The sequence below is a fragment of the Bos grunniens genome, chromosome 6, assembly GCF_055505025.1.
Source record: "Bos grunniens cultivar Pamir isolate PY7600 chromosome 6, Bosgru_T2T1.0, whole genome shotgun sequence".
NCBI lineage: Eukaryota > Metazoa > Chordata > Mammalia > Artiodactyla > Bovidae > Bos > Bos grunniens.
Window position 1 is genome coordinate 23,569,005 of NC_141170.1, and position 27,977 is coordinate 23,596,981.

At 38.4% G+C, this 27,977-nt stretch overlaps 1 protein-coding gene and 1 long non-coding RNA gene across 3 annotated transcripts in view; one reads left to right on the forward strand and one right to left on the reverse strand.

Moving 5' to 3' along the window:
• LOC147370406 (uncharacterized) overlaps positions 1–27,977 on the reverse strand; it is a 314,970-nt gene that overhangs the window by 25,446 nt on the left and 261,547 nt on the right. For both annotated transcript variants that reach the window (XR_015165252.1, XR_015165253.1), the window contains 2 exons: positions 16,360–16,492; positions 2,431–2,627 (listed from right to left, as the gene is read on the reverse strand). This is a non-coding gene — a long non-coding RNA (uncharacterized LOC147370406). The remainder of the gene's footprint in view (positions 1–2,430; positions 2,628–16,359; positions 16,493–27,977) is intronic.
• On the forward strand, positions 2,627–9,843 carry GK2 (glycerol kinase 2). The gene has a single exon (XM_086405164.1). The coding sequence runs from the start codon at positions 7,859–7,861 to the stop codon at positions 9,647–9,649; it is 1,791 nt and encodes a 596-aa protein (XP_086261290.1). The 5' UTR covers positions 2,627–7,858; the 3' UTR covers positions 9,650–9,843.

Sequence of the window (27,977 nt, forward strand, 5' to 3'; positions counted from 1 at the left end):
AACATTTCTGAGGGATAAAAGTGTCCATTCATGAGACACGCTGATGACTTATGTGAGGAGGCAGAGTCTATACCTAAGTCAGGAATACAGGGTAACATTTACCTTTGGTGATAGACTATCACCTATGTAACAGACAAGTCCACAACCACCTCCCCCTCAACAAAGCAGATCTCTCTCCAAATGCCATCACAACTGAATGGATAAAAGCTGCCAACCCAAATTTACACATTACCTTCCAGGGTCATTTGGGTTGTATGAGTAAATATGTATGACCAAGGACTTCCCAGCTGGAGTGAATGGTAAAGAACCTGCCTGCCAGTGTAGGAAAGGTAAGAGACACAGGTTCCATCCCTAGGTTAGGAAGATCCCTGGAGGAGGAAGTGGCAACCCGCTCCAGTATTCCTGCCTGGAGAATCCCATGGACAGAGGAGCCTCGAAGGCTACATGGGGTCGCACAGAGTTGGACATGACTGAAGCAACTTAGCACACACATTTATGACCAAACTGACTGCTCACTGTACACCATTTTCTATTAACTTAAAATAAAAATCAAGTTTCACTGGACAACATATTCTAAAATCTTTAAATTTTTGAAGGGACAAGTTCCTTTTTAGAGTTCCTAAATTTTATCCCTAAGAAAAAAGGGGCCTAGGAGATAATTTAACTTGCAAAACATCCTAAAGCTAGTTAGAGTCAGAGCTGGAACTAAAATCCTGATTTTTATTCTAATTCTCTTTACACAATTACATATAGATGTTCTTAAAATTATCTATATATATTGCCGCTCTCTAGCAAAAGTGATAACGACTGGATATAAACAACCAACCATACCTAGAGAAAAACTCTTGGTCAAGTTATTCATTAGAATCCTATTATATGACAAGTATAATTTTGTAAATAGTGAGACTGAGATCATTAGATTAGTAATGCTACTAATAATGTGGATGAGTCACAGATTTGCAGTGATGGTGAACAATGGCTATAAGAGGCTAGACAGCACACGGCCACAGCAAAAGGTGTGTGAACACACGGTGGCTCTAACAATGGCTCAGCAACAATGACGCCAATTTGCTCAAGTTTAGTTTGACCTCAAGCCTCTGCAGCTTCTTTATTTTGTTGACCTATGTAAACCACACAAGCACAGAAAAAGTGCAAGAAAACTTTGCCATCGTGGTGCTTTAATACATTTGTTCTCTTGTAAAATATGTATAGGCATCACACATAAAATCCACTCTGACAGTACGCAGCAGAACACTCTACTGACCAAAGACCGATTCAGATGCCCATTAGACATTCAAGAGAAGGTCGCGGCCTCTGATTCTCCTCTCAGGCAGCACTCTGCCACCTCTGTGCCTTTCACAGAAAGGTTTGCAAAGCTCTGGGTCTTGTGCAAGTGACATCAAAAGCAGCCAATTTCTTGCCTACATCTCTTTTTCTCCATCCAGGTAACATCCAGAAGAACATGGTAGATGATAAGCGGACAGAATCAAATAAGTGATTCATTCCATTTGCATGAAAGACTCTTGCTCACTTAGTCAGCAACAATCAATGACAGCCAGGCTTTAAAATGAAACACTTTCTTCCCTTCAACTCTGTCACATATACACACATCCCAAGTAAAGATTGAATGTCTATTTTTTTTCTAAAAAAAAAAAAAAAGATGGGGTGGGCAAGACAGAGAATCTTTCACATTCTACATTTTCAGAGAAAGTATCCAACACGACTTGCCATGATAACTAAATTTATTATTAACTGTGTATTTCATGATGTTAGTGACAATATGTTAATGTGATTTTTCACGTCCTCCTGCAGTGAACAGATGGCTCCTTTTACTTTACTTTCCACATCAAGTGTGATTATTTCTTGGTGCCAAAAGCCACCTGCCGCTCCTCGGTCTCCAGTCTAATTTTTTATGTTGGTAAAACACAGCAGGACTTGTTATCAGTTGGATGGCATCTTAATAAAAGGAGACATGCCAACATATTGACATCATGTTCAAGGGGAAATTTCAGCCCCTTCAAACCCTTAACCCCCTTCCACTATCCCCTTTCAAAAAGTGAGGAAGAAAAAGGAAAAAAAAATAGAGGCAAAGACCCCACCAGTTTCAAGATGTTTGATTACAATTGTTGGGCCTACAGCCAGGTTGCTGAATTGGCCTCCCTTTGTTCCTAAACCCAAGCACCTCACTCAGGGCTCTGATCTTTCATCCTGTGTAATGATAATTAGCCATAACATATTCCAAAGTCAAATGTAAGCAGGAATACATTAACATTGAGATCAGTGTCAGGGCAATTTTCACTGGGAAAATGACAAAGAACTCACACACATACACACACACACAATCAAAAATTTCAAAATTCAAGTATTCATACAATCACTTTCATAGCTGTGAATATTAAACCCACTGGCTCGTCTGTTATGAGTGCTTACCTAGAATGCCAAGACCTCCTAATGTGGATGCAGTGACTCCCATAGCCCGTGCTTAACAGAGAAAACATGAGTAATAAACCATGGTAGCCTTCTTTAATTTTTCCATTCTTTCTTAGAACAAAGAGGTATAGTATGTTCGGTGATCTGTGGTCCAAGAAGAGGTCTTCCAGGCGATTGGATGGTGCGGCTCTCAACAGCTGGTCCAGCACATTTGGGAACAGCATGTAGAAAAATGCGTCAGTGTTTTGAAGATTACCAACTGTGATGATGCATTGGTTATGACACAACCTAAAAAATGTTAAATTTCCTAGCCACAATCGATATAATTCAGTGTCCTTACCATGAGGGTGCACACTCTCAAATGCAAGATGAGATACATGCAAATTCGGTAAAAACCAAAACTTCCAAAATGGATTCTCATTCACTAGAGACTGTAAAGAGTACTCTTCAATGAGCACTCTTCGATGACTGTTATTTCTTGTTATAACCAAACAAAGCGTTAAACCTGCAGCTGGCTTCCTAAGATTTATAAGGTTTATAAAAAGTAGAAGAAAATTCCTAGCAGAAGAAAATTCCTACAATAAAAGTGCTAATATTTTAACAAAAAAATGATTCACAATTAACAGTTGCCTTGAGACAAACAACTATAAGTAGATTATGCCACCACAGAATCTCTCAGATTAACATAAACTTGGCATTGACTCTTTTATTTTCTTCAATTATCCCTCCAAACAAAGAACCTGTAAGAAACAGATCTCTATTAACTGTTTTGCAGCTTTTTATTTGTATTACATTTCCCAGTGAACTCCAGGAGTTGGTGATGGACAGGGAGGCCTGGCATGCTGCGATTCATGGGGTCACAAAGAGTCGGACACGACTGAGCGATTGAACTGAACTGAACTGAATATTTTGTTATGGCAGTGGTTTAGTTGATAAGTCATGTCCAACTCTTGGGACCCCATGGACTATATTTTGCCAGGCTCCTCTGTCCATGGGATTCTCCAGGCAAGAATACTGGAGTGTGTTGCCATTTCGTTCTCCAGGGGATCTTCTGGACCCAGGAATCTAACCCAGGTCTTCTGCATTGCAGACAGATTCTTTACCGACTGAGCTAAGAGGGAAAATTAATACTTTATTATAAAAATTGGCAAACATAGAAAAGTTGAAAGAACCAACATTTTGTCTACCACACAGATTCTACAATTAATATGTTATGATACTTATTTTACTATGTATCTTTTCATTTACCTGTTCTTTTATCTATTCATCAATCTATTATGTTAGATTTCAAAATGAATAACCAATAACCATCCAGCAACCAAAATTAAAATTAACTTGTGTTTATGCTAATTAAAGTGAGAACCATAAACAGTGGTGCTCATTAAGTCATTCAATAAGTATTTCTTGAGTTTTTGCTTAGGGTCAGGCACTGTTCTAAATGCTGAAGACAGCCAAAATACCTGCCCTCATTGAACTTATAATTTAGTGGGACTGACAGGGGAAAAATAATAATTAAATGAATGGCTCTCTAAAAATGATTTGTACAAAGGAAGATATGCCAACATAGACAAGTAGTCAAGATTATTCTTAACTTAGACGTTGTAATAAGGTTAGGAAGAATGTTTCCTGTGTCACTATAATATTGTCTAAAAAAGAGCCCATATGTAGCAGCCTCTCATAAGATAGCTGTCATACTACAAATCAATTTTAAATTTTACAGCATGGACATCATTTAAAAGATTTTGTATTAAGAAGTAACTGCACTATAGAAGTGGAGAAGGAGAAGGCAACCAACTCCAGTATTCTTGCCTGGAGAATTCCACGGGTAGAGGAGCCTGGCAGGGACAGCAAAGTTTTGGACATGACTGAAGTGACTGAGCATGCACTATTCAAGAGTGACCTTAAAGGTAAATAAATAATAATAGGAAGTCAGTTCATTTAACAACTTTAATTGTAGCAATCTTACATCAAAAGACTTTTTCAAGACATTTCTGGTTTGGGGGGACTATTCTAAATAGTATGTCTACCATTACAGGAGTTGCGTTTGTATGAATATGATGCAAAGTGAAGTAATTTCCTAGTAAAGTATAACGTCCTCAGAAATAAGGTTGTGCCAATGATCATTTCAGAGGTGTTTAAATTAAAATGTAGGGAGGCTATTACAGACTAATAATCAAGTTTTTATGTTTTTAACGGAAAAAGAATGGCGTTAGTTTAAGCAAACAAAAAGCATTGCTAGTCAACTTTGGTTAAATCCACCAATAGTTTATAACTACTCTAAGAAAGTTAAATCAATCTGGTCAACTTTCCTTTCTAAACTAATTTGAGATACTTATTATCTGATTATTTAGTAGCTGTAATTTATTAACAGTGGAACTAGTATGCAAACAAAGTTCTTTACAGACAGAACTGATGACTTTATGTAAGTTACTTAAACACAAAATGCTTAAAGTATACCACGCTCAAAAACTAATATGACTGGGATATTTGTGTGTATATACTGAAGTGGTAGGAGAGAGAAAAACCAGAGAAGAAACTTTGGGTCAAATTTTTTTTTATTGAATGTGTTAATCTACATACAGAAGGTCTACTATTGCCAAATATTTAGGAAGAAAAAATTTAATCTGTTCCATGTGAATTAAAACATTGTATGGTAAATAAGCACACTAGTAAGTGTTGTCTCTACATTTTTGCTTAGAAAAGCTCTGGTTGATTTTTAAAACTTAAAGATATTATCAAGAAAATCTGTGCCACCTTCTGATTATTTCAATCCCCTACCATTCAAATTAAGTCTGGTTGCTAATTTTGTTTTTCTGATTTCCTTAAAAGAGTTTACTTAAAAGAAAAATGTGATCCAGTTAAAATAGTAAAATAACAATATTGCTGCTGATTTTTATGGTATTTTCTATTAGTTCTGCTGGATTCACTAAGAATAAATGAGTTGCATCCTTGAGCTAACTTAAAAGTATAGCCTATGGCACAATGCAAAAAACTGTCATTCATGGATTGAAAGTGACGTCGCTCAGTTGTGTCCGACTGTTTGTGACTATGGATTGTAGCCCCCAGGGTCCTCTGTCAGTGGGATTTTCCAGGCAAGAATACGGGAGTGGGTTGTCATTTTCTTCTCCAGGGGATCTTCCCGATCAAGGGATCGAACTTAGGTCTCCTGCATTGCAGGCAGACTCTCTACCCGCTGAGCCACCAGGGACTGGACATTTCATAAATTTAAATTAATGAACATATAAATATTTATTCACCAACTTTACAATTGATCTGAAACTTTCAGCTTCTATTAAGTGGACTTCCACTCTTGTAATGATGGTGTAATAGAGATTAGATTTATCTTCATTTATCATTTGAAACAATTAAAAATGAATAAAACACTTGAAACAATTCGTATAAGTCAGAAATTACATAACAGCAGTTTATAAGATGCTGACTACCAGGCCATGAAGGATAGTGATCTCAGAGGCAAGAAACAAATAGCATGAATACTATGACTTCCCCAGCCTAGTTACTTAAGAGAAATTTGAGGCCACAGCACTGGGAAGGGAAACCCAGGTGAAGCTCAGTGTAAACTCTGTAGTAAGGAGATACAGCTGAGCATTCAGAGAGACAAAGGCAGCTAGAGTTGCAGGACATGGTACCAGAAAGAAAAGAGTTACACAGGAAGAGCACTCGGGAGACCTTCAGCATGTCCCCTTTGAGTATTCAGTTGAGTATTGATCAGTGCACATGTGTATAAAGAAGCTACATGAGGCCGGGGAAAGACGCATATTAAAAGACTAAAGGCAACAGTATCCAGCATTTACCCATGCCTGGGAATAGGGACTATTTCCACCGGCCAAAAAAATATCATTTTTCATGGGCCTTGGCTCAAGTACCCTGAAGGATCTTATCAGAGGTAAGTGGAATAATTAGTCCCAGATTAAGTACTGTCCTACTCCACCTATTAATAGCAAATCTAAAAGACAGGATTCAAAAGAATCAAACTGTTTCCATGTAACTTAACTGCATCGCAAAACAAAGCTTAAGGCCTATAGGAATACAGACATAACCAGCAAACCAACCAATCCAATCCAAACAATTCACAATGTTTGGCACCTAATCAAAAATTATCAAGCATGCAAAGAAGCAGAAAAATACAAGATATAATGAGGATAAAAATTAATCAGTCAAAATTGAACCAGAACTGACACAGATGTTAGGATTAGCAGAAACTGAAATTAAATTTATTCTAACTGTATTCCATGTGTTCAAAAACCTAAGTAAATATTTTTTAAAATCCAATTGAACTTCTAGTAATGAAAACGACAGCGTGTGAGGTGAAAAATACACTTGATGAATTAGCAGCAGATTAAACAAGAGAAGAAAAGACTAGTAAATTCGAAAACATAGCGGTGGGAACTCTCTAAAATGAACCACAGAAAGAGAATATAATTATAATAATGAGTATAGCATCAGTAAACTCTGGAATAACACCAATATATGTCATGGGAGTCCCTAAAGCAGAGAAGAAAGGGAAAATAAAGCATATTTATAGAAATAATGGCCCAAAGTTTTCCAAATTTGATGAAATCCATAATCCATAGACCCAAATAGTTCAATGAGCAGCAAGCACAGAAAATAAGAAAACTATACTAAGTAGTATCATCATAAAACTGACCAAAACCATTGATAAAGAGAAAAAAACTCTTAAAGACAGTAAGAGAAGAACTGTGCTTAGTCACTCAGCTGTGTCCACTCTGCAATGCAGTGGACTGTAGCCTGCCAGGTTCCTCTGTCCATGGGGATTCTCCAAGCAAGAATACTGGAGTGGGTTGCCATTTTCTATTCCAGGGGATATTCCTGACCTAGCGATAGAATCCGAGTCTCCTGCATTGCAGGCGGATTGTTTACCACCCGAGCTAGGAGGAAGCCCAAATATATTTAGTTGAATCGGTCTTAATTGTGGCCTGCAGCATCTCTCGCTGTGGCCCATGGGCTTCAGACATTTTTAAAATGTTTAACAATGAACTTTACACCTGAAACAACACAAAAGAGGGTGGCGCAACAGTTTCAAGACTCTGAAATTTAAGAAAAAAAAGTAGCTAAGAATTCTATACCCATAGAAAATATCTTTAAATAGTAGATTAAATCCTCTTCAGATATTCAAAAATAATAAAAAATGCATTTCCAACAAACCCACACTACAATAATGAGGGAACTCTTACAGGCAGAAAGAAAATGGTTAACATTAATGTGGATCCATGCAATACAGTGATGAGCACAAGTACAATAATTCTGTGGGTAAATATCTTACTCTTCAAAGTTTAAATCTCCTTAAACAATAATTGAGAGGCTGGTGGTTGAGCCTGGGCCAAAGGAATCAAGTGAGAAAGGCAGCGCTGGTTTCACTGCAAAGGCATCCTTGAGCAGCGGGCAGTCAATGGCGCCGGCGCCTTATGATGAGCCTGACGCTGTTGACGTCCTGCGTGCCCCTCCCCGACCAACACCTCCATCACCAGGGAAACGAGAAACGGCACCAGAGCAGCTGAGCCGACCCACTGGTTTCATGGCAGCTCCAAAGACAGCAGCTGGGGGTCCGTTGGTGGGGGCTTTGGTCCAGGGTACGGACTACTCTAATTTTATGGTTTTCAATTCAAAAACATCAGAAGTACTTAGTCACCATCGAGTGGAATTAACCCAAGAGGTCCCAAAAGAAGGATGGATAGAACAAGACCCTAAGCAAATTCTTCAGTCTGTTAATGAATGTATAGAGAAAACATGTGAGAAACTTCAAGAACTGAATATTGATATATCCAACATAAAGGCTATAGGTGTCAGCAATCAGAGGGAAACCACCGTGGTCTGGGACAAATTAACCGGTGAGCCGCTCTATAATGCTGTGATGTGGCTTGATGTAAGAACCCAGTCTACTGTTGAGACTCTTAGTAAAAAAATTCCAGGAAACAATAACTTCGTCAAGTCCAAGACAGGTCTTCCACTTAGCACTTACTTCAGCGCAGTGAAACTTCGTTGGATTCTTGACAATGTGAGAAAAGCTCAAAAGGCTGTTGAAGAAGGCAGAGCTCTTTTTGGTACTGTTGATTCATGGCTTATCTGGAGTCTGACGGGAGGAGTTGATGGAGGTATCCATTGCACAGATGTAACAAATGCGAGCAGGACGATGCTCTTCAACATCCATTCTTTAGAATGGGATAAAGAGCTGTGTGATTTTTTTGAAATTCCAATGGACATTCTTCCAAATATCTGGAGTTCTTCTGAGATCTATGGACGAGTGAAAACTGGGACCCTGGAAGGTGTGCCAATATCTGGATGCTTGGGGGACCAGTCTGCTGCATTAGTAGGACAAATGTGCTTCCAGGAAGGACAAGCCAAAAACACGTATGGGACAGGCTGCTTCTTACTATGTAATACAGGTCATAAATGCGTGTTTTCTGAATGTGGCCTCCTGACCACAGTGGCTTACAAGCTAGGCAAAAACAAGCCCGTTTTTTATGCACTGGAAGGTTCTGTGGCCATAGGTGGTGCTGTTATTCACTGGCTGAGAGACAATCTTGGAATTATAAAAACCTCAGAAGAAAGTGAAAAACTTGCTAAAGAAGTAGGTACTTCTTATGGCTGCTACTTCATCCCAGCCTTTTCAGGGTTATATGCACCTTATTGGGAGCCCACTGCAAGAGGGATCATCTGTGGGCTCACTCAGTTCACCAATAAGAGTCATATTGCTTTTGCCGCATTGGAAGCTATTTGTTTCCAAACCCGAGAGATTCTGGATGCCATGAACCGTGACTGTGGAATTCCGCTCAGTCATTTGCAGGTGGATGGAGAAATGACGAACAACAAAGTTCTTATGCAACTGCAAGCAGACATTCTGCATATTCCAGTAATAAAAGCTTCCATGCCTGAAACAATGGCACTGGGAGCTGCCATGGCAGCAGGAGCTGCAGAAGGGGTGAACGTCTGGAGCCTGAAACCCGAGGATTTGTCAACCATCATGATGGAACGGTTTGAACCACAAATCAAAGCCACAGAAAGTGAAATTCGTTATTCTACATGGAAGAAAGCTGTGATGAAGTCAATGGGTTGGGTTACAGGTCAGCCTTCTGAAAGTAGTGAAGCTAATAACTTCTCTAGTCTGCCCTTGGGTTTTTTTATAGTGACTAGCATGATAATGTTAATTGGAGCAAGATACATCTCAAGTATATTTTCATAATACCAAGCATGGACTCTCAGGATGTGAGCTTTTCACAAAATGAAATAAATCCAGCAATTCTGCCTTTTAGTGTGATGACGCTATAACAGACTCTAACTTCACTCATTGAACACTTAACTTCATGACTTAAAAGAACCCTAGAAGTAGACTTTTGGCTGGAAATAAATAAATTACAGCAGAAAATGCTGCAGAAATATTTGGTGTGTTTTTTAACATCGGCAGTTAAGGTCAGACCAACCACTAGGAGTCAACCCCTCCACTGTCATAAAATCCTACTTCACTCCCTCTAAAATACAGAACACTGAGATTCTGTCTATGGAATTTTTCATCATACATTTTCTAACCTTTAGGACTAGGATTTGGCTCTCTGTGCTACACACACTTGATTAAGAGGTGTAACTACCTTGTTAAAACTGAGGGATATCTTGTTGTAACTGTTGCTGTTTATAATGGATCCCGAAGTCCTCTTTTGCACATATTAGGGAGGCTACAATACCTTTACTGAATGTTTAAGGGAAACATTAGTTTTTATAATAGAAATGTAGCATTCTCATAGCCTAGATATTTTCCTAAAATATATTTGTCAAAATTCTTCAGACATTTTACATGCCTCACCAATTACACTACTTTTCTATGTAGATCATATAGGGAGAAGGGCATGTTTTACTTTTTATTTTCATATCTCCATTTTTACGTACTCTACTTGGTATGTATAACATATATGCTTATATTCTTCATATAGAGAACCCACTGGTGAAGTTTATAAGAAGGATAGTCTTATGTGGACCACCACAATAAATATTTTAGGGTAAACATATATACATATATATTTAGAGCAACGAATACACATACTATTATCAGTAGAAAGTTTTTTAAATAACTGGTATTTATTATTTTAGTATGTGTTTTATATTGATATAAAACAGTATATTATGGTTTCAACAATATTTCTTACAATTACCTTTTAATTTAATTGCCTTAGCTAGATATATGTCAGAAACAAAAGGGGAAAACTGTGGAATACTACAGTAAGCATTATTTTCTAGCAGAAAAAAACTGATTGTTCAAACAAAACTAATAATACACTACGAGTTAAGCATATATAAAACAAAAATAGCAAGCAAGTTGAAAGTAGATAGATGGAAATGTAAAATATTGTAAGGTTCATATACTATATGGGAAATAATATATCACTTGAAGTTACACTGTCAATACTCTAAATCCTAAAATAACAAAACAAAAAATTAAATTTAGTGCATAGGCCAGAACTATAAAAATATTCATTTGACCCAAAAGAAGGCAAAAAAGAGATGAAAAAGGAAAAAAGAAAAGATAGAAAAATGAAAAATAATAACAGGAAAATATATTTAAGCCTAACCATAACAATAAGAACACTAAATGTAAATGGTCTAAACACCTCAATTAGAAAGCAAGATTGTCATATAAAGAAGACTCAAATACATACCGCCTCCAAAAAACATACTTCATAAAAAGAGGAACAAAATAGTCAAAAAAGAAAAAGGATTTTAAAAACATACCATACTCATATTAATGGAAAGGAAGCTGAAGTGATTATTAATAACAAAGTAAATTTCAAAGCAAAAAGTATTACCAGTGATAGACAAAGTCATTTTGCAGTGATAAAAGATCAATTCACTAAAGATATATAACAATCCTAAATATTTATATACCTAACAAAGCTTCAAAATACATAAAGCAAAATCTGATAGAACTGAAAGAAAAAGTAGATAAATCTACAATTATACTAAGAGATTTCAATATCTCTTCATCATTTGACAGAACAAGTAGAAAAACCAATGATTTGAACAATACTATAGATTGTTCAAATTTTACTATCAAATAATTTAATTGACATTCATATACCATAACACAGTAAGAGAATACATATTCATTTCAAGTGCCTATGAAATGTTTACCAAGACATCTTATTTAGGCCATCAACCAATCTTCAATAAATTTAAAAGGATTTCACATAAAGTATGCCATGTGAGAACAATGGAATTATAAATCAATAAAATGTTTTTCTAAATGTCAAAATATTTGGACACTAAGTTGAAAAGTTTTAAACAATCCCCAAGTTGAAAAGATAAAGAAGAAAAATAAAAAATATTTGGGACATAATGAAAATGAAGATACATCATAACAAAATTTGACATATCACTAAAGCAGCACTCAGAAATTTCTAGGACTAAAGGCCTAGAAGAGAGACAAAGTTTCAAATCAGTGACCTCAGCTTCAATCTTAAGAAACTGGAAATAGAATAACAAATTCAATATAAAGTATAAGAAAATAAAATAGGGTACAATAATCAGTGGTATAGAAAATAGAAGGCAGGAGGCACGAGGAGGATCGGAATGAAGAGTGGGCAGAAGCGGGTAGGAAAAATGATTAAAAGAGTCACAAAGCAAAACAGGAAGGAGTGAATATGTTCATTTATTAATTATGGTGACATATAAAAGGTGACTATGTCAAAATTGAACACTTTAAATATGTGCAGATTATTATACATCAATTATACCTCAAAAAAAGTTTTAATAAAGAAAAATAATCACCTCAAATTCTGAAGGAATATAACCAAAGTTTGCTCAGTTAGTTGATCTTGGCTGTTTTCTATTAAGCATACTGATGCATCCTCTGCTTCTATAGTCTGCTAGTATGGAGTGTGCTACTTCCTGTCTCTAGAAGGTCTATCAGCTTTATTTGAAGTCATTTGTGTGATTAGGCTGGAGAAGTACATGATAATGTCTAGTATCATTTAAACCAAATTAATTTCCCATTTCATTTATTCGTTCATAATTCTCAGTCTGGGACCTGCTGCAAATGACCTTATGAAAAGTCACAAAGAAAGATGCCATAAGAAAATCAGACTAAAAGTCTTCAAACTCAGTATCTCATTCTTCCTCACTTCTGAGTGTTATACTCATGTGGTTATCAGCATTTTTTTAAAATACCTTTGGCTTTATAAGTCTCATTTTCATAATTTAACCTATTATGGTATTGATAAATTATAGTACTTTGTCCCAAGGCTATTAAGGAGCTTCTGTATATTCTATCATAAAATTAGCTAATGAATAATTTCTCTATATTGCCACTAAGCAGAACTACATGGTTAAATTATGATGATGGCGTCTCATCACATGCATGTTATGAAAGAGCAAGTCATCATTTAATGTCAGGCATATGTGTGAGTGGGAGAGCAGGAGCTCAAACACTAACCAGGAGAATGAAAAACATCTAATTCTGATACTGTTTTCCAAAGGCACAGGTTGTGAGGGCTACCCTGTGGCTCAGTGGTAAAGAATCTGCCTGCCAACATCTAGAGACAGGAAGAACCCCTGGAGGAAGAAACGGCAACCCGTTCCAGTAGTCTTGCCTGGAGAACCCCATGGACAGAGGAGCCTGGCAGGCTACAGTCCATAAGTTTTCAAAAGAGTCAGACATGAATTAGAGACTGAACAACAACAACAATTTGTGAATTAAAACAAGAAAGTCACAGCTGAGAGGGAAAAGGTTGGGTAAGGAAGAGAGAGAAGAAACAAAGAAGGCCATTAAGGGAAAGGGGTTTTAAAGGTATCCAAAGAGAAACTTCTTTTGTGGCTCAGAAGGTAAAGAATCTGCCCACAATGCAAGAGACACGGGTTTGAGCCTCGTGCCGGAAAGATCCCCTGGAGAAGGAAGTGGCTACCCTCTCTAGTTATTTTTGCCTGGAAAATCCCATGGTTAGAGGAGCCTGGCGGGCTACAGCCCATGGGTTTGCAAAGAGTTGGACATTACTGAACGACTAACACTTTCAAAGAGAAACAAGCTGTACTATTAAATCTAACTGGAGACATCCTGTGTGGTACCCATGTCCAAGCAGCTCTAGGAGTAACAGCAATGGACATCAGACTTAGAGGGATAAGCATCTTTCTCTCCTCACCTGGTAACAATCCTAATTATTATCTGTCTGTGACTAATATCTGGTACTTATATGATTGTTTTGATATTGAAAGCCATAAACTCAAAGGGAAGCTATTGATTCACTCACTGGTAAGCCCTTGTTCTCAATACATCAGTATAAATGTTACATTAAACAATCTCTATTTAGGTGGAACATTATAAACCTACTCTATGACTGTTAGATATGGAAAATGTGTTTCCATGCCATTTTCTTTTTATTCAGAACTAATAAGATTCTCGAGAGTAATTTTGCAGCAAAGTCTAGAGTAAATACAATAACATCTCACACAGCCATCTACTTTATCCTCCCAGTGAAATGAGAGTTCTTTAGTCCATTCTGATGGTTTCAATCAAAACAAAATAAATAAACTTAGTAAAGTTAATATTTAAATATCCCTCCATAGTTTCCATCAACAACCTTTACAGCCTGATTTATCTGAGCCTTGGAGAAACTGCATGGGATCCTTGTCTGCTACATGTTTAGCATATACAACAGTTCATTATTATATCAGCTCTCAATAAATTGATTTATTTTACAAAAAGAAAAGAAAGGAAGGCCTTGACCTTTGGTGGGGAAAAAGTAGAGGGTAATAAGATTGTTAATAACCTTACATTAAGCTATCTATTAGTTTGTATGTGCTAAATTGCTTCAGTTGTGTCCAACTCTTTGCGTACCTATAGACGGTAGCCTTAGAGAAGGCAATGGCACCCCACTCCAGCACTCTTGCCTGGCAAATCCCATGGATGGAGGAGCCTGGTAGGCTGCAGTCCATGGGGTCGCTAGGAGTTGGACACGATTGAGCAGCTTCCCTTTCACTTTTCACTTTCATGCATTGGAGAAGAAAATGGCAACCCACTCCAGTGTTCTTGCCTGGAGAATCCCAGGGACGGGGAAGCCTGTCCTGTCATGCTGCCGTCTACGGGGTCGCACAGAGTCAGACACGACTGAAACAACTTAGCAGCAACAGCAGCAGCAACAGACTGTAGCCTACCAGGCTCCTCTGTCCATGAGATTCTCCAGACAAGAATACTGGAGTGGGTTGCCACGCCCTCCTCCAGGAGATCTTCCCGACCCAGGGATCGAACTCACATCTCTTACATCTCCTATACTGGCAGGCAGATTTTTTTACCACTAGTGCCACCTGGGAAGCCCATCTATGAGTTCAGTTCATTGTAAACAATCCACAAATCTTTCTTATGTTCAGTTATTGTAGGATGTTAAGTGTCACAGAAAATCCAAGCTTGAAAAGTATTTGCAAAACCAGTGAAAAGACAGTTTATGTCTATACTGAAAGTGAAAATGTTAGTCACTCAGCTATGTCCCACTCTTTGTAATCCCATGGACGGTAGCCCGCCAGGTTCCTAGGTCCATGGGTTTCACCAGGGCAGAATACTGGAGTGCATTGCTGTTCTCTTCTCCAGGGGATCTTCCAGACCCAGAAATTAAACTCAGGTCTCCTGCATTGCAGGCAGATTCTTAACCATCTGAGCCACCAGGGAAGATACGTCTACACTAGGAGCTTCAAAAGAGAGCTAGGCAAAAACCAAGATAGCAATGTTCTAAAGATTACAGCTGAAGATAGCTCTGAACCTGAAGTAGGCAATCTGCGTAATTGCATGTCCCTGTTTCTACTTTTGTATGGCTTTAACAAAGTGACCAGAGCAGGGGATGAATAGACACCCTGGAACAGGAAGCTCTAATTAGTGTGTTTCTCTTTCTGTTTCTCTCTGTCTCTCATTGCAAGATAAGGTTTGTCCGACCTCACGTACATTTTACCAAATGAACTGACCACTTCTTCCCAGGTCTCTTTCAAGTAGGCCACAGATACTACAATTGGCTTCCCTGGTGGCTCAGTTGGTTAAGGATCTGCCTTCAGTACAGGAGACCCGGATTCAATTCCTAGGTCGGGAAGATCGCCTGGAGAAGGAAATGGCAACCCACTCCAGAATTCTTGCCAGGAAAATCCCATGGACAGAGGAGCCTAGTAGGCTACAGTCCATGGGGTCATAAGGGTAGGACACAACTTAGCAACTAAACCACCATCACCACCATATGCCATTATCTCAGCTTCACAGTTGAGAATAATGAGATGAAGAATAAGAAAATCACTTTCCCAATCCAAAAAGGGTATAGTTTTAGAATTTAGGAGATAACTCATCAGGAGAATATGATTACTTGCCTAGAATTTACTATTTTCAAAAACAATGTTCCCAGTGAAAACTCCGAGACCACCTGTATGATGTAAAGCCTGTGGATGGACAGGGCTTGAGAGAGCACCTAGCTCAACATCTTTTAATATAAAAGAAGTGAAAATTTAAAATAACTTACTAGATACCATTAAAAAGATGGTGGGAATAAAATTACAATCTAATTTTTATACTCTAATGTTCCTTTAGCTTTATCCAACTGGTAAGGTTTTACTTGAACTTTGTCTACCTCAAACAACTCTGTTATGACTTTTTATAAAATGGAAAGTAAAGCTAATAATAACTTATGAATTTCTTATAAACATAGCAAATAATATGGTGCATACTCACATACTCATACACACATACCTTGTTTATGGCCATTTAAGGCACATTCTGGAAAATTCTGAACTGTAATAAAACACATTTGTTATTCTTCATTTGCTATTTCTGAAAAAAAAAAATATTTGCAGACTCTTTGGGGAGCCATTCCCTTACTCATTAAATTGGCAATGAACTGGAAGAGGTACCATTTCTTTTTAGGTACAGAGTGTGCTACTCACCTCCAAACAACTGATACACTTTCAGACTTATCTAATTCATCCCTTCATTGCAGGGAGCAATGTGAATTTCTTTTCCTTCCACCTTCTCTTCCTTCTTCCTTTCTTCGCCCTCCTCTTTGTCTTTTTCTTTTTCCTGAAACAAATCCATTGAGTCATATCAATATGGTATTTACTACTCATATTCACAAACATCAAAAGGACGGCAATCTGTTTAATATCCTGCAGATGAACATGCGCTAAAAAGTGGTACTGGCAATCAGGCACTCGCTGCCCACTGGGCACCAGGCAGCAATGCGCTAAAGATCTGGCCTGTTGTTCCATAGAGAAGAATGGAATTTCATTACAACTGTATCAAAAACAAATCATGCGCCAAATGTTTGCCTGGATGAGTACTTGGAACATCATTTTTCTTTCATTCATCCCCTCACAGCTTCTACACTTCAGCTCTATTGCTGTCAATACATTCTTTGCCTGTTTATATGTCTGTTCCTCTTCTGTTTGTTACTATAAGTTCACTACAGTTTTACCTTCTCATACTAGCCCCAATGTGTGTGTGTGTGTATACATACATACATATATATGAACTATACAATGCCTACAAATAAAAAGAACATGGACAAAAAGGGTATAAACCTTTACAAAAGTTTCTACAGCATTTCCTCAGGTTTCATTTTGTCATGTCATTAGAGAATGGAAACATTTACTCTGCATTTTCCGGATGTTAGAGATGGCTATAAGAAGATAACCTAAGGCTTACAGAGAAAAGGATTTCCCACATGATGCTAGTGGTAAAGAACCTGCCTGCCAAAGCAGAAGACAGACATAAGAGACATGGGTTCCATCCCTGGATGGGGAAGATGACTTGAAGGAGGGCACAGCAACCCACTCCAGTATTCTTTTCAGGGGAATCCCATGGACAGAGGAGTCTGACAGGCTACAGTCCATGGGATCGCAAAGAGTCAGACACAACTGAAGCAACTTGGCATGCATACAGAGAGTAAAACATTTAAATTTAAAAAGGATCCCTAATGAATTTCAGATAGAGATTAGAGATATTGTATGTCAGGCCCCTACTTTTAAATATTTAGAAACTGGGTTCCACAGGTGGTGACAGTCCAAGATTTCAGGGCTGTTCTGGACCTGGAAATGTCGGAATTAGAATCTAGGCAAAATTTCTTCTATATGTATGCCAAATTTTCTTGGAAGATTTCAATTTTAAACATAAAAACTGTTGGTTTTCTCTAGATCAGATATAGAAATATTTAGAAATGCAGTGGTAATTGCTTAGCATGTTCCCATCAACATTCAGAATTCCCAGGGAACCACCTCATCGGAACTGATTTTAAAAGCCCTCTTCTCTCGGTTTCTTCCTTCACGCTCTTTCAGTCGAGGCATGACCACTAACAGTGCCAGATTTATGAAACACAAGCTGGAATCAAGATTGCCAGGAGAAACATCAATAACCTCAGATATTCAGTGACACCACCCTTATGGCAGAAAGTGAAGAGGAACCAAAGAGCCTCTTGATGAAAGTGAAAGAGGAGAATGAAAAAGCTGGCTTAAAACTCAACACTCAAAAAAAAAAAAAAAAAAATGAACATCATGGCATCAGGTCCCATCACTTCATGGCAAATAGATGGGGAAACAATGGAAACAGTGACAACTTTATTTTCTTGGGCTCCATATTCACTGCAGATGGTCCTTGGAAGAAAAGCTATGACCAACCTAAGACATCATATTTAAAAGCAGAAATATCACTTTGCTGACAAAGGTCTGTAAAGTCAAAGTTATGCTTTTCCCAGTAGTCATGTATGGATATGAGAGCTGGACCATAAAGAAAGCTGAGCACCAAACAATTGATACCTTTGAATTGTGGTGTTGGAGAAGACTCTTGAGAGTCCCTTGGACTGCAAGGAGATCCAACTAGTCAATCCTAAAGGAAATCAATCTTGAATGTTCATTGGAAGGACTGATGCTGAAGCTGAAACTCCAATACTTTGACCACCTGATGCGAAGAACTGACTCAATTGAAAAGACCCTGATGCTGGGAAAGACTGAAAGTGGGAGGAGAAGGGACAACAAAGGATGAGATGGTTGGATGGCATCACCGACTCAAGTGAGTTTGAGCAAGCTCTGGGAGTTAGTGATGGACAGGGAAGCCTGGTATGCTGCAGTCCATGTGGTAGCAAAGAGTTGGACATGACTGAGCGACTGAACTGACTAAACCTCACTTTTGGGCTTCCCAGGTAGCACTAGTGGTAAAGAACATGCCTGCCAATGCAGGAGACATAAGTGACCTGGGTTCAATTGCTGGGTCAGGAAGATCCCCTGGAGGAGGGCATGGCTACTCACTCCAGTATTCTTGCCTGGAGAATCCCATGGACAGAGGAGCCTGGCAGGGTACAGTCCATGGTGTCATAAAGAGTTGGGCATGACTGAAGTGACTCAGCATCACCCAACCTAACTTTTCCTGTCCCGTCTCTCAAATTTACCCTCTACGTTTTCATTGTGGTTCTTCCTGTTCCTTTCCCACCTCTATCTCTGATTTTACATAATTTATTGTTTCTTTTCCAGCACCCTAGACATTTTGGAAAGCCTCCCACACCAACCCCCATAAGGAGCCACCTGGTCTTCTTACCTCCAGGGAGGAGCTGTTCGAAGGCACAAAGAGGAAAGAGAAGCAGATCTCCAGCTCCTTGTTCTCTCAATAACCCCCTGGCTGTTCTTAGAAACGTTCCTTGAGCTTCTTCCTCTAGCTCAACATCAACCAATGTTTATGGGCTCTGATCTTTGACCTTGCCACACGGATTCCTAATAACTGTGGATCCGGATTGTCAGGGCAACAATTCAAGCCTCAAGGGCCCTTCAAATTCTGCTGCGACCTTGTTCACCAGCTCCTCACATCTGATTTCCAGCTACATATTCCTATTCGCATCTCCAAAGACCAGAGTCTAGACAAGTCAACTCTCATTTCAGAGATGGTCTGGGGTTTTGGAACCACGTAGAAGTCACCCACCAGGCTGGACCCGCGGCACACCTGATTCTGGGCTAGTGTTTGAAATGGATGGATTAGACCTCAGAGCCCCTGGATCGGTGCCCTACGGTGGCCAGCAAAGGCCACGTGACTCCTCAGACCTTCGCTGCCACTTGGGCTTTTCGGTGCTGCCCTGTGACCATGGTGTCAACAAAGCTACAGTTCAGTTCAGTTGCTCAGTCATGTCTGACTCTTTGCGACCCCATGGACTGCAGCACTCCAGGCTTCCCTGTCCATCACGAGCTTCCAGAGATTGCTCAAACTCATGTCCACCAAGTAGGTGATGCCATCCAACCATCTCATCCTCTGTGGACCCCTTCTCCTCCTGCCTTCAGTCTTTCCCAACATCAGGATCTTTTCCAATGAGTCAGTTCTTCACATCAGGTGGCCAAAGTATTGGAGTTTCAGCTTCAGCATCAGTCCTTCCAATGAACACCCAGGACTGATTTCCTTTAGGATGAACTAGTTTGATCTCCTTGCAGTCCAAGGGACTCTCAAGAGTCCTCTCCAACACCATATTTTGAAAGCATCAATTTTTCGGCACTCAGCTGTCTTTATAGTACAACTCTCACATCCATACATGACTATTGGAAAAACCATGGCTTTGACTAGACCAACCTTTGTCGGCAAAGTAGTCTCCGCTTTTTAATACACTGTCTAGGTTGATCATAGCTTTTCTTCCAAGGAGAAAATGTCTTTTAATTTCATGGCTACAGTCGCCATCTGCAGTGATTTTGGAGCCCAAGAAAATGAAATCTTCCACTGTTTCCATTGTTTCCCCATCTATTTGCCTGAAGTGATGGGACCAGATGCCATGATCTTAGTTTTTTTAATGTTGAGTTTTAAGCCAGCTTTTTCACTCTCCTCTTTCACTTTCACCTAGAGGTTCTTCAGTTCCTCTTCACTTTCTGCCGTAAGGGTGGTGTCATCTGCATATCTGAGCTACATGTCTCTTGAAAACAAAAATCTGTCCATTTCACCTTATCGCTTTAAATGTGCTCATTGCAATCATTTCACAGGTAAGCTAAGTAGCCTGGCATCTAAGGTTTGAATACCTATGTTCTGTCTTCTACTTGTTCTAGTTTCACTTCACTTGTCTTATCTTTTCACTGACCAGGTGACTCGGTCGGTTTTCCTGGAAGCTGTCAAATTAAAGAGAAATCTCTGTACTTTTTCTAGACAGAAAAAATTAGAGATGTAAAATAAGACTGTTTATGGTGTTTTCCCCTTTACAAGATGCATATCATTCTTTCATCTTAAAAAGATGTTATCTTCATTATTTAGGGATGAAAAAAGGGATTCTTGGTGAGATTTAAAGGTCTGAGAAGTATGGTCATTAACCTCTCCTAGAAATCAATTATTTCATTATGATTTTTCAAAAACTTCTAAATATCTAATTATTTCCATTTTAAATCATACTAGTCTGTGTATTGCTTTTCATTAATTCATTTCACTTAACTCTACTGCATTATTCTAAAAATAACTCTACTGTCAGATTTATCAACTTTCCTTAACTTAGAAAAAAGTCCTTAGAGGCTTCCCAGATGACACTAGTGGTAAAGAATCAGCTTGCCAATGTAGGAGATTTCAGAGAAGGGTTTGATCCCCTGGAAAAGGAAATGGCAACCTGCTTCAGCATTCTTGCCTGGAAAATTCCATGGACAGAGGAGCCTAGCAGGCTACAGTCAATAGGGTTGCAAAGAGTCGGTCACGAGTGTTCACTCACGCACAGTTTGACATTTAGTTTGGTATATAATAGTTCTTTCATATGTGAGTTTTTTCTAATCCTTAGTTTCTCACTGATCACGACAGAAGTTTCTAAATAAAGAGAGCTTATCCTTATAGTAATAATCTCATAAAAATCAGATTGCCAGCTTAAGTTTGGTCATATAACTCAGCTAATCAGTGAATGAATCTATATTTATTAAGTTCCTCCTATGCTAAGTACCATGGGGAATATAAAAGTGGGAACTATATGGTATCTGCTTTCCAAGATTTTAAAATCTGATATTGGCAGTATGTTATATTCAGAAATGGCCATGAAGTACAGCAATATTTGAAAAGTACTATTTAGTGAATGAATGAAAGTGTAAATGAGTGGACTGCATATGCGGTAGGTGATACAGAAGGGAAAGGACACTTGTATTTGAAATTAAAAGAAAAATAATTATGGCAGGATCAGCCTCCTAAGATGTGAACCAGACTTCTAAGATGGATAGAATGCCAACAGATAAGGATGGTGAGATGAAAATAAACCCACTTGTGGGGAATGATATAAGTAATGGCATTAGAGACAAGCCTCGCAGTTTTTAAGCTTATCTGTTTAAACAGAGTGTGATAATGTTACAAAGAAGAGGGAAACAAAAGCTGGAGCCAGATTTTGAAGAATGTTAAATATCATGCTAAGAACCTAGGTCTTTTATTTACCCTTTGGGAACTAGAGGTTCACAGAAGGTTTATATCGAGGTAAATATCATGATAAAACTCTCGTGTCTATCCCTCCTAGACTCCTAACTCTCATTATTGGAAGTGTGCATGGAGTACATGGAGAGCAGTAAGGGCATGGACTTCTGGCTTCAGATCTGGGCTCTATCACTTACCGTGAGACTTTTGCCAAGTTAATCAACCTTTCTACACTTCCATTTTTTCAACTCTAAACTGAAGATGAGGATGGTGATAATGATAATGATAGTTGTGAGGAATAAATGAATTGTTTGAGGAACAAATGAATTAATGTATGCAAAGAGCTTAGATCAATTTTCAGAAGTGTGAAAGTCCCACTTATGGTTAGTCACTTCAGTTCAGTTCAGTTCAGTCGCTCAGTCATGTCCGACTCTGCGACCCCATGAATCGCAGTGCGCCAGGCCTCTGTGTCCATTACCAACTGTCATCACCGGAGTTCACTCAGACTCACGTCCATCGAGTCAGTGATGCCATCCAGCCATCTCATCCTCTGTCGTCCCCTTCTCCTCCTGCCCCCAATCCCTCCCAGCATCAGAGTCTTTTCCAATGAGTCAACTCTTCGTATGAGGTGGCCAAAGTACTGGAGTTTCAGCTTTAGCATCATTCCTTCCAAAGAAATCCCAGGGCTGATCTCCTTCAGAATGGACTGGTTGGATCTCCTTGCAGCCCAAGGGACTCTCAAGAGTCTTCTCCAACACCACAGTTCAAAAGCATCAATTCTTCGGCGCTCAGCCTTCTTCACAGTCCAACTCTCACATCCATACATGACCACAGGAAAAACCATAGCCTTGACTAGATTACTTTGTTGGCAAAGTAATTTCTCTGCTTTTGAATATGCTGTCTAGGTTGGTCATAACTTTCCTTCCAAGGAGTAAGCGTCTTTTAATTTCATGGCTGCAATCACTATCTGCAGTGATTTTGGAGCACCCCCCCCAAAATAAAATCTGACACTGTTTCCACTGTTTCTCCATCTATTTCCCATGAAGTGATGGGACCAGATGCCATGATCTTAGTTTTCTGAATGTTGAGCTTTAAGCCAACTGTATAACTGTTGCCAAATAGGACAGAAGAGTTGGGTGATTCTTTTGTTTCTATACCTTTAAAATTAAATCTCAAAAGAGTTCCTAAAAAAGGGAAAGACGAATCATAAACTAGCACAGGTTTAATTATGTGTATTACAAGCGTAGGCTTATACATTAAGTATTTTTGGCAACCTAGATGATAGTCCTATTTGTCCTTTGTGTGATAAGAGGATGTGAAAAGTGCAACTAAAGAATGGAAAGAGATGTTATAAAATCAAGGTTTCTAGACTATGAGAATACATTCAAAAAGATTCTTACATTGGATTTGGCAACAATTTCTGGCTATAACACAAAATGCATAGGCAAAAAAAGAAAAAATAAATTAATTGAGACATCAAAATTGAAAACTTCTTTGTATCAAATGACACTATCAAAAGAGTGAAAAAATAATACATAAAATGGAGGAAAATATTTGAAAATAATATATCTGATAAGGAATTAATATCTGGAATATATAAAACTACCACTCAATAAAAGCAAAACCCCAAAAAAACAACCCAATTAAAAATTGGGCTTAACAGACAATTATCCAGAAAAGATATACAAATGGCCAATGAGCACATGAAAAGGTGCTCAACACTGCTAGTCATGAGGGAAATGAAAATGAAAACTGCAAAAAGATATCATTTCACACCCATTAAGATGGCTATTATCAAGGAAAAAGAAAAAGAAGTATTGGCAAGGATGTAGAGATACTGGAACACTTATACACTGCTGGTAGGAATGTCAAATGGTGCAGGTGCTGTGGGAAACAGTATGATGTTTCCTCAAAAAAGAAAACATAAAATTACTGTATGATCCTCCAATGCCAATTCTAGGAATATACCCAAAAGAATCTCTGAAAGCAGAGACTCGAATAGATGGATGCACACCAGTGTTCACAGCAGCAGTATGCACAGTGCCTAAAGGAGGAAACAACCTAAATGTCCAGTGACAGATGATGAATAAGCAATGCAGTATGTCCATGCAGTGGAGCATCATTCAGTGCAAATGGGGATGGGGTTCTGATACACGCTATAGTATAGATGAAACTTGAAAACATTATGCTAAGTGAAATAAGTGAGACCCCAAATTTAACATATTGTATGGCTCCACTTATGTAACCCACTCCAGTACCCGTGCCTAGAAAGTCCCATGGACAGAGAAGCCTGGTGGGCTGCAGTCCATGGGGTCGCAAAGAGTTGGGCACGACTGAGCGACTAACACTACTTATATAAAAATCACAGGAGAGTCAACATTTGTAGAAATAGAAAGCAGAAAATACTGGTTACTAGAGGCTGGGGAAAGGGAGTAATGAAGAAATTGTTTAATGGGCACAGAGTTCAGTTTGGGATAAAGAAAAAGTTCTAGAGATGTACAGTATCAACAGTTGTACAACAGTGTGAATGTACTTAATGCCACTGAATTGAACACTTAACAGGAAGTTTAATATTATGTATATTTCACACACACACAAAAAAATCTTTGCTTTTCTATGGTTATCAACCATCTAGATCTAAGTTAAGTAACTTACAATAAGAAGTGCATCACACTTCTTATGTAACATATAACTTACAAATTATCATTATGCTGACAGTTTCTAAGTAAATTATTTCCTCGCTCCAAATTCATATATGCCCTTTGGTTATCATTGTTTTTATTGAAATGTCCTTTTTCCCAAATAACAAGGTTTACAGGCATTTGATTTGCCAAACACATTTTTAAAAAAAATTTTAGTTGCTTTACAATGTTGTCTTAGTTTTTGGTGTACAGCAAGAGGATCCAGTTATATATATACACACACATATATATATATTACAGTTATATATATATTTATGTATATATATTCATTTTCATCATTGTTTATTACAAGATATTGAATAAAGTTCCCTTTGTTATAAAGTAGAACCTTGTTGTTTATCTATTTATATGTAGTAGTTTGTATCTGTTAATCCCAGACTCCTAATTTATCCCTCACTACCACCATCCCCTTTGATAGGAAATGTCCCCATAAGTTTGTTTTCTATGTATGCAAGTCTATTTCTGTTTGGTAAATAAATTCATTTGTATCATTTTTTAGATCCCAAGACAGATATATGATATCTGAGTAATACTGCATTGTGTATATGAACTGCTTCTTCTTTATCTGTTATCTGTCAATGGGCATTTAGGTTGCTTCCATGTCTAGGCTATTGCAAATAGTGATGCTATCAACATTCCCCAGTGTTCCTGTATGTTTTCTAATTAGAGTTTTCTCTAGACATATGCTCAGGAATGATATTGCAGGATCATGTGGTAACTCTATTTTTACTTCTTTAAGAAACCTCCATACTGTTGTCCATAGTGTCTACAGCTGCCCTGAAAACTTTTGAAACCAATAACCTATAGACCAAGTGAACTTCTCTCACCACTCCTGTGTTATATTGGCATCCTCATTTAGTTGCATTGATATGAAAATATGGCTGATTATGAAAAATCAGAGAACAACAAAGGAGAACGATTGAGTGGTCCATGGTAGGATCCTCATTAGCATGTACCCAAAGCAATATTAGGACATAGGGTTCGTTATGCTGTTTCAAAGATTCTTTGTCTTCTTTTCTAGGAAAACATATCCTAATAATGAAGAACTTGCATTTTATGTACTGAAATACACATTCAAAAACTTGTTAGCTTGTACGCCTTTAAACATGGTGTATTATCCATAAAGCAATAGTTCAAAAGGTCGGTATTCTCTGCATAATAAATCTGAACAATATGCATTTTAGTTTCCAGTGTCTTTAAGACTCTGAAGAGAGATTTCTCACCACAGAAAGATTTAAGTCCTTCTCCCTGACCCTCTATTCCCTTTCTCACAGCTCCTGAATAGATGGGCATGACCCCAAGTGTGGCTCTGAGTTTGTTGCTTTGCAAAGATACCCATCTGTTCCTTTCATTGTCTTCCTAGTCATATCTGACTGGGTTTGGGATGTCCAAATTCATTTCTGTTATTTTCAACACGACAGAGCCAAGAACTCTTTGGACAAGTAACCGCATTACAAGCTTCTGCCTTATGTGTCCTCAAAAGAATTGCCCTTGTCTGAATACAGAACCTTTATAATGAGAGAAAATGTAGAAAACTCTGCCAGGAAAAAAAATGCATTTGATATTAGACCTGCTATCAAAATGGACATTTTTAAAGATGAATTCCAGCCAACAAAAAACAAAACATGTCAAATTTCCAACAAATATGGCATTTTAATCTTGACCTTTCCTAATGTGCTGATATTTCAGAGGTTATTATTTTTCATGAATGTTTTAAACAGAATATATAAGCTATATGAAAAGACATTTTTCCCGTTGATTCCCTTCTAGAATGTAATCACAGGGCCAGTTTTAAAATATGCAACAGAAAAATTTGTTGAACTGGATTTTTTGTTTGTTTGTTTAGATGCCCTAAATGAGTAAGCAGAGATATGAAATTTATTGTTTTTATTCCCAGATATATTCTGGCTCATCTGGAATTTTAGCTTGCTTCTGAGTTGTTACCTCTTAAAGCAGAAATATTATAGAAGTACAGTTTTTGATGATAATATAATAATATGCTCAGACACTCAGTCGTATCCCACTGTTTATGATCCCATGGATTGTAACCTACGAGGTTCCTCTGGCCATGGGATTCTCCAGGCAAGAATACTGGAGTGGGTTGCTATTTCCTTCTCCAGCGGGTATTCCCTACCCAGGGACTGAACCTGGGTTTCCTGCATTGCAGGTGGATACCTTACCAACTGAGCCACCAGGGACACCGCATTATTTTTAAGTACTTCTGTTTCTCCAAATAGAAAATTCGACAGGATCTCCAATAAATCCAAATAACCACAAGATAGAAAACTTTAGCTACTGCTGTGACCTCACTAGATTCATTGAATCTAATTGTCATGCATTGAGTGTCCAGTGTACGGTGTCCACTATGCAGTGGGAGCACAGAGATAAATAAGATACTTTACTTTTGCAGAATGCATTATCGTGCAGCACAAGCTAATAACTGTAAAAATATGATAGCTATTTCCCCTGAGGCTACATCAGAATGCTATGGTATAATATGCTCAGATGCTCACTTGTGTTTTTGTGACTCCCAGACTGTAGCCCACCAGGCTCCTCTGTCCATGGACTTCTCCAGGCAAGAATACTGGAGTAGGTTGCCATTTCCTTCTCCAGGGGGTCTTCCTGACCCAGAGATCGAACTCAGGTCTCCTGCATTGCAGGCGTGTTCTTTACCAACTGAACCACCAGGGAAACCACATCAGACTGGGGATAAAAATCAAAGGTACAATAATTCAAGTAAATGTCATTTCTTGAAGATGTCTAATGAAATGCCGACTCCCCAAGCCTTACCCTCTGGTCATCACAGGGCTGTTCCTGGCTTCATACTGAGGTTACTGTCTTAGAGCAAAACATGATGAGGGGTGTTGATTCACAATAATGCCATTGCTTTGCCCACTGCTTTTTTTTTAATTGGAGTATAACTGCTTTACAGTGTTGTATTAGTTTCTGCTGTACAACAAAGTGAATCAGCTATTTGTATACATATATCCCCTCCCACTTAGACCACCCTCATTCCCCCACATCCTACCCCTCTAGGTCACCACAGAGCATCAAGCCAAGCTCCCTATGCTATTCAACTAGCTACCTGTTTTGGAGGGTGGGACAGATTGAGAGATTAAAATTGACATATATACACTGCCCACTGTTCTTTACACAATCTCAGTTGTACCCTTTCTTCTGTAGGTAAGTAGTCTCTGTACTATATGAGACTACTCCTGAGCCTCAACTCATGGGAAGGACATCTGCTTCCTGGGTTTTCCATCTGAAATTCCTTCTCAACAGGGCAAGAAAGAGACTGAAGTGAGATACTTCCACATCCCTCAGGTCTACTAAAATGGAAGGTGGCACCTCATCTCCATCTCTCCACAATTCCTAATACTTGATAGGAGTACTCCATCCCAAGTAGATGCAACAGCAATTGCTCAGTTATGTGAGCAAATAAATCCAGGTCTGGCTAAGCCTAAGTTGAAATTCTATCA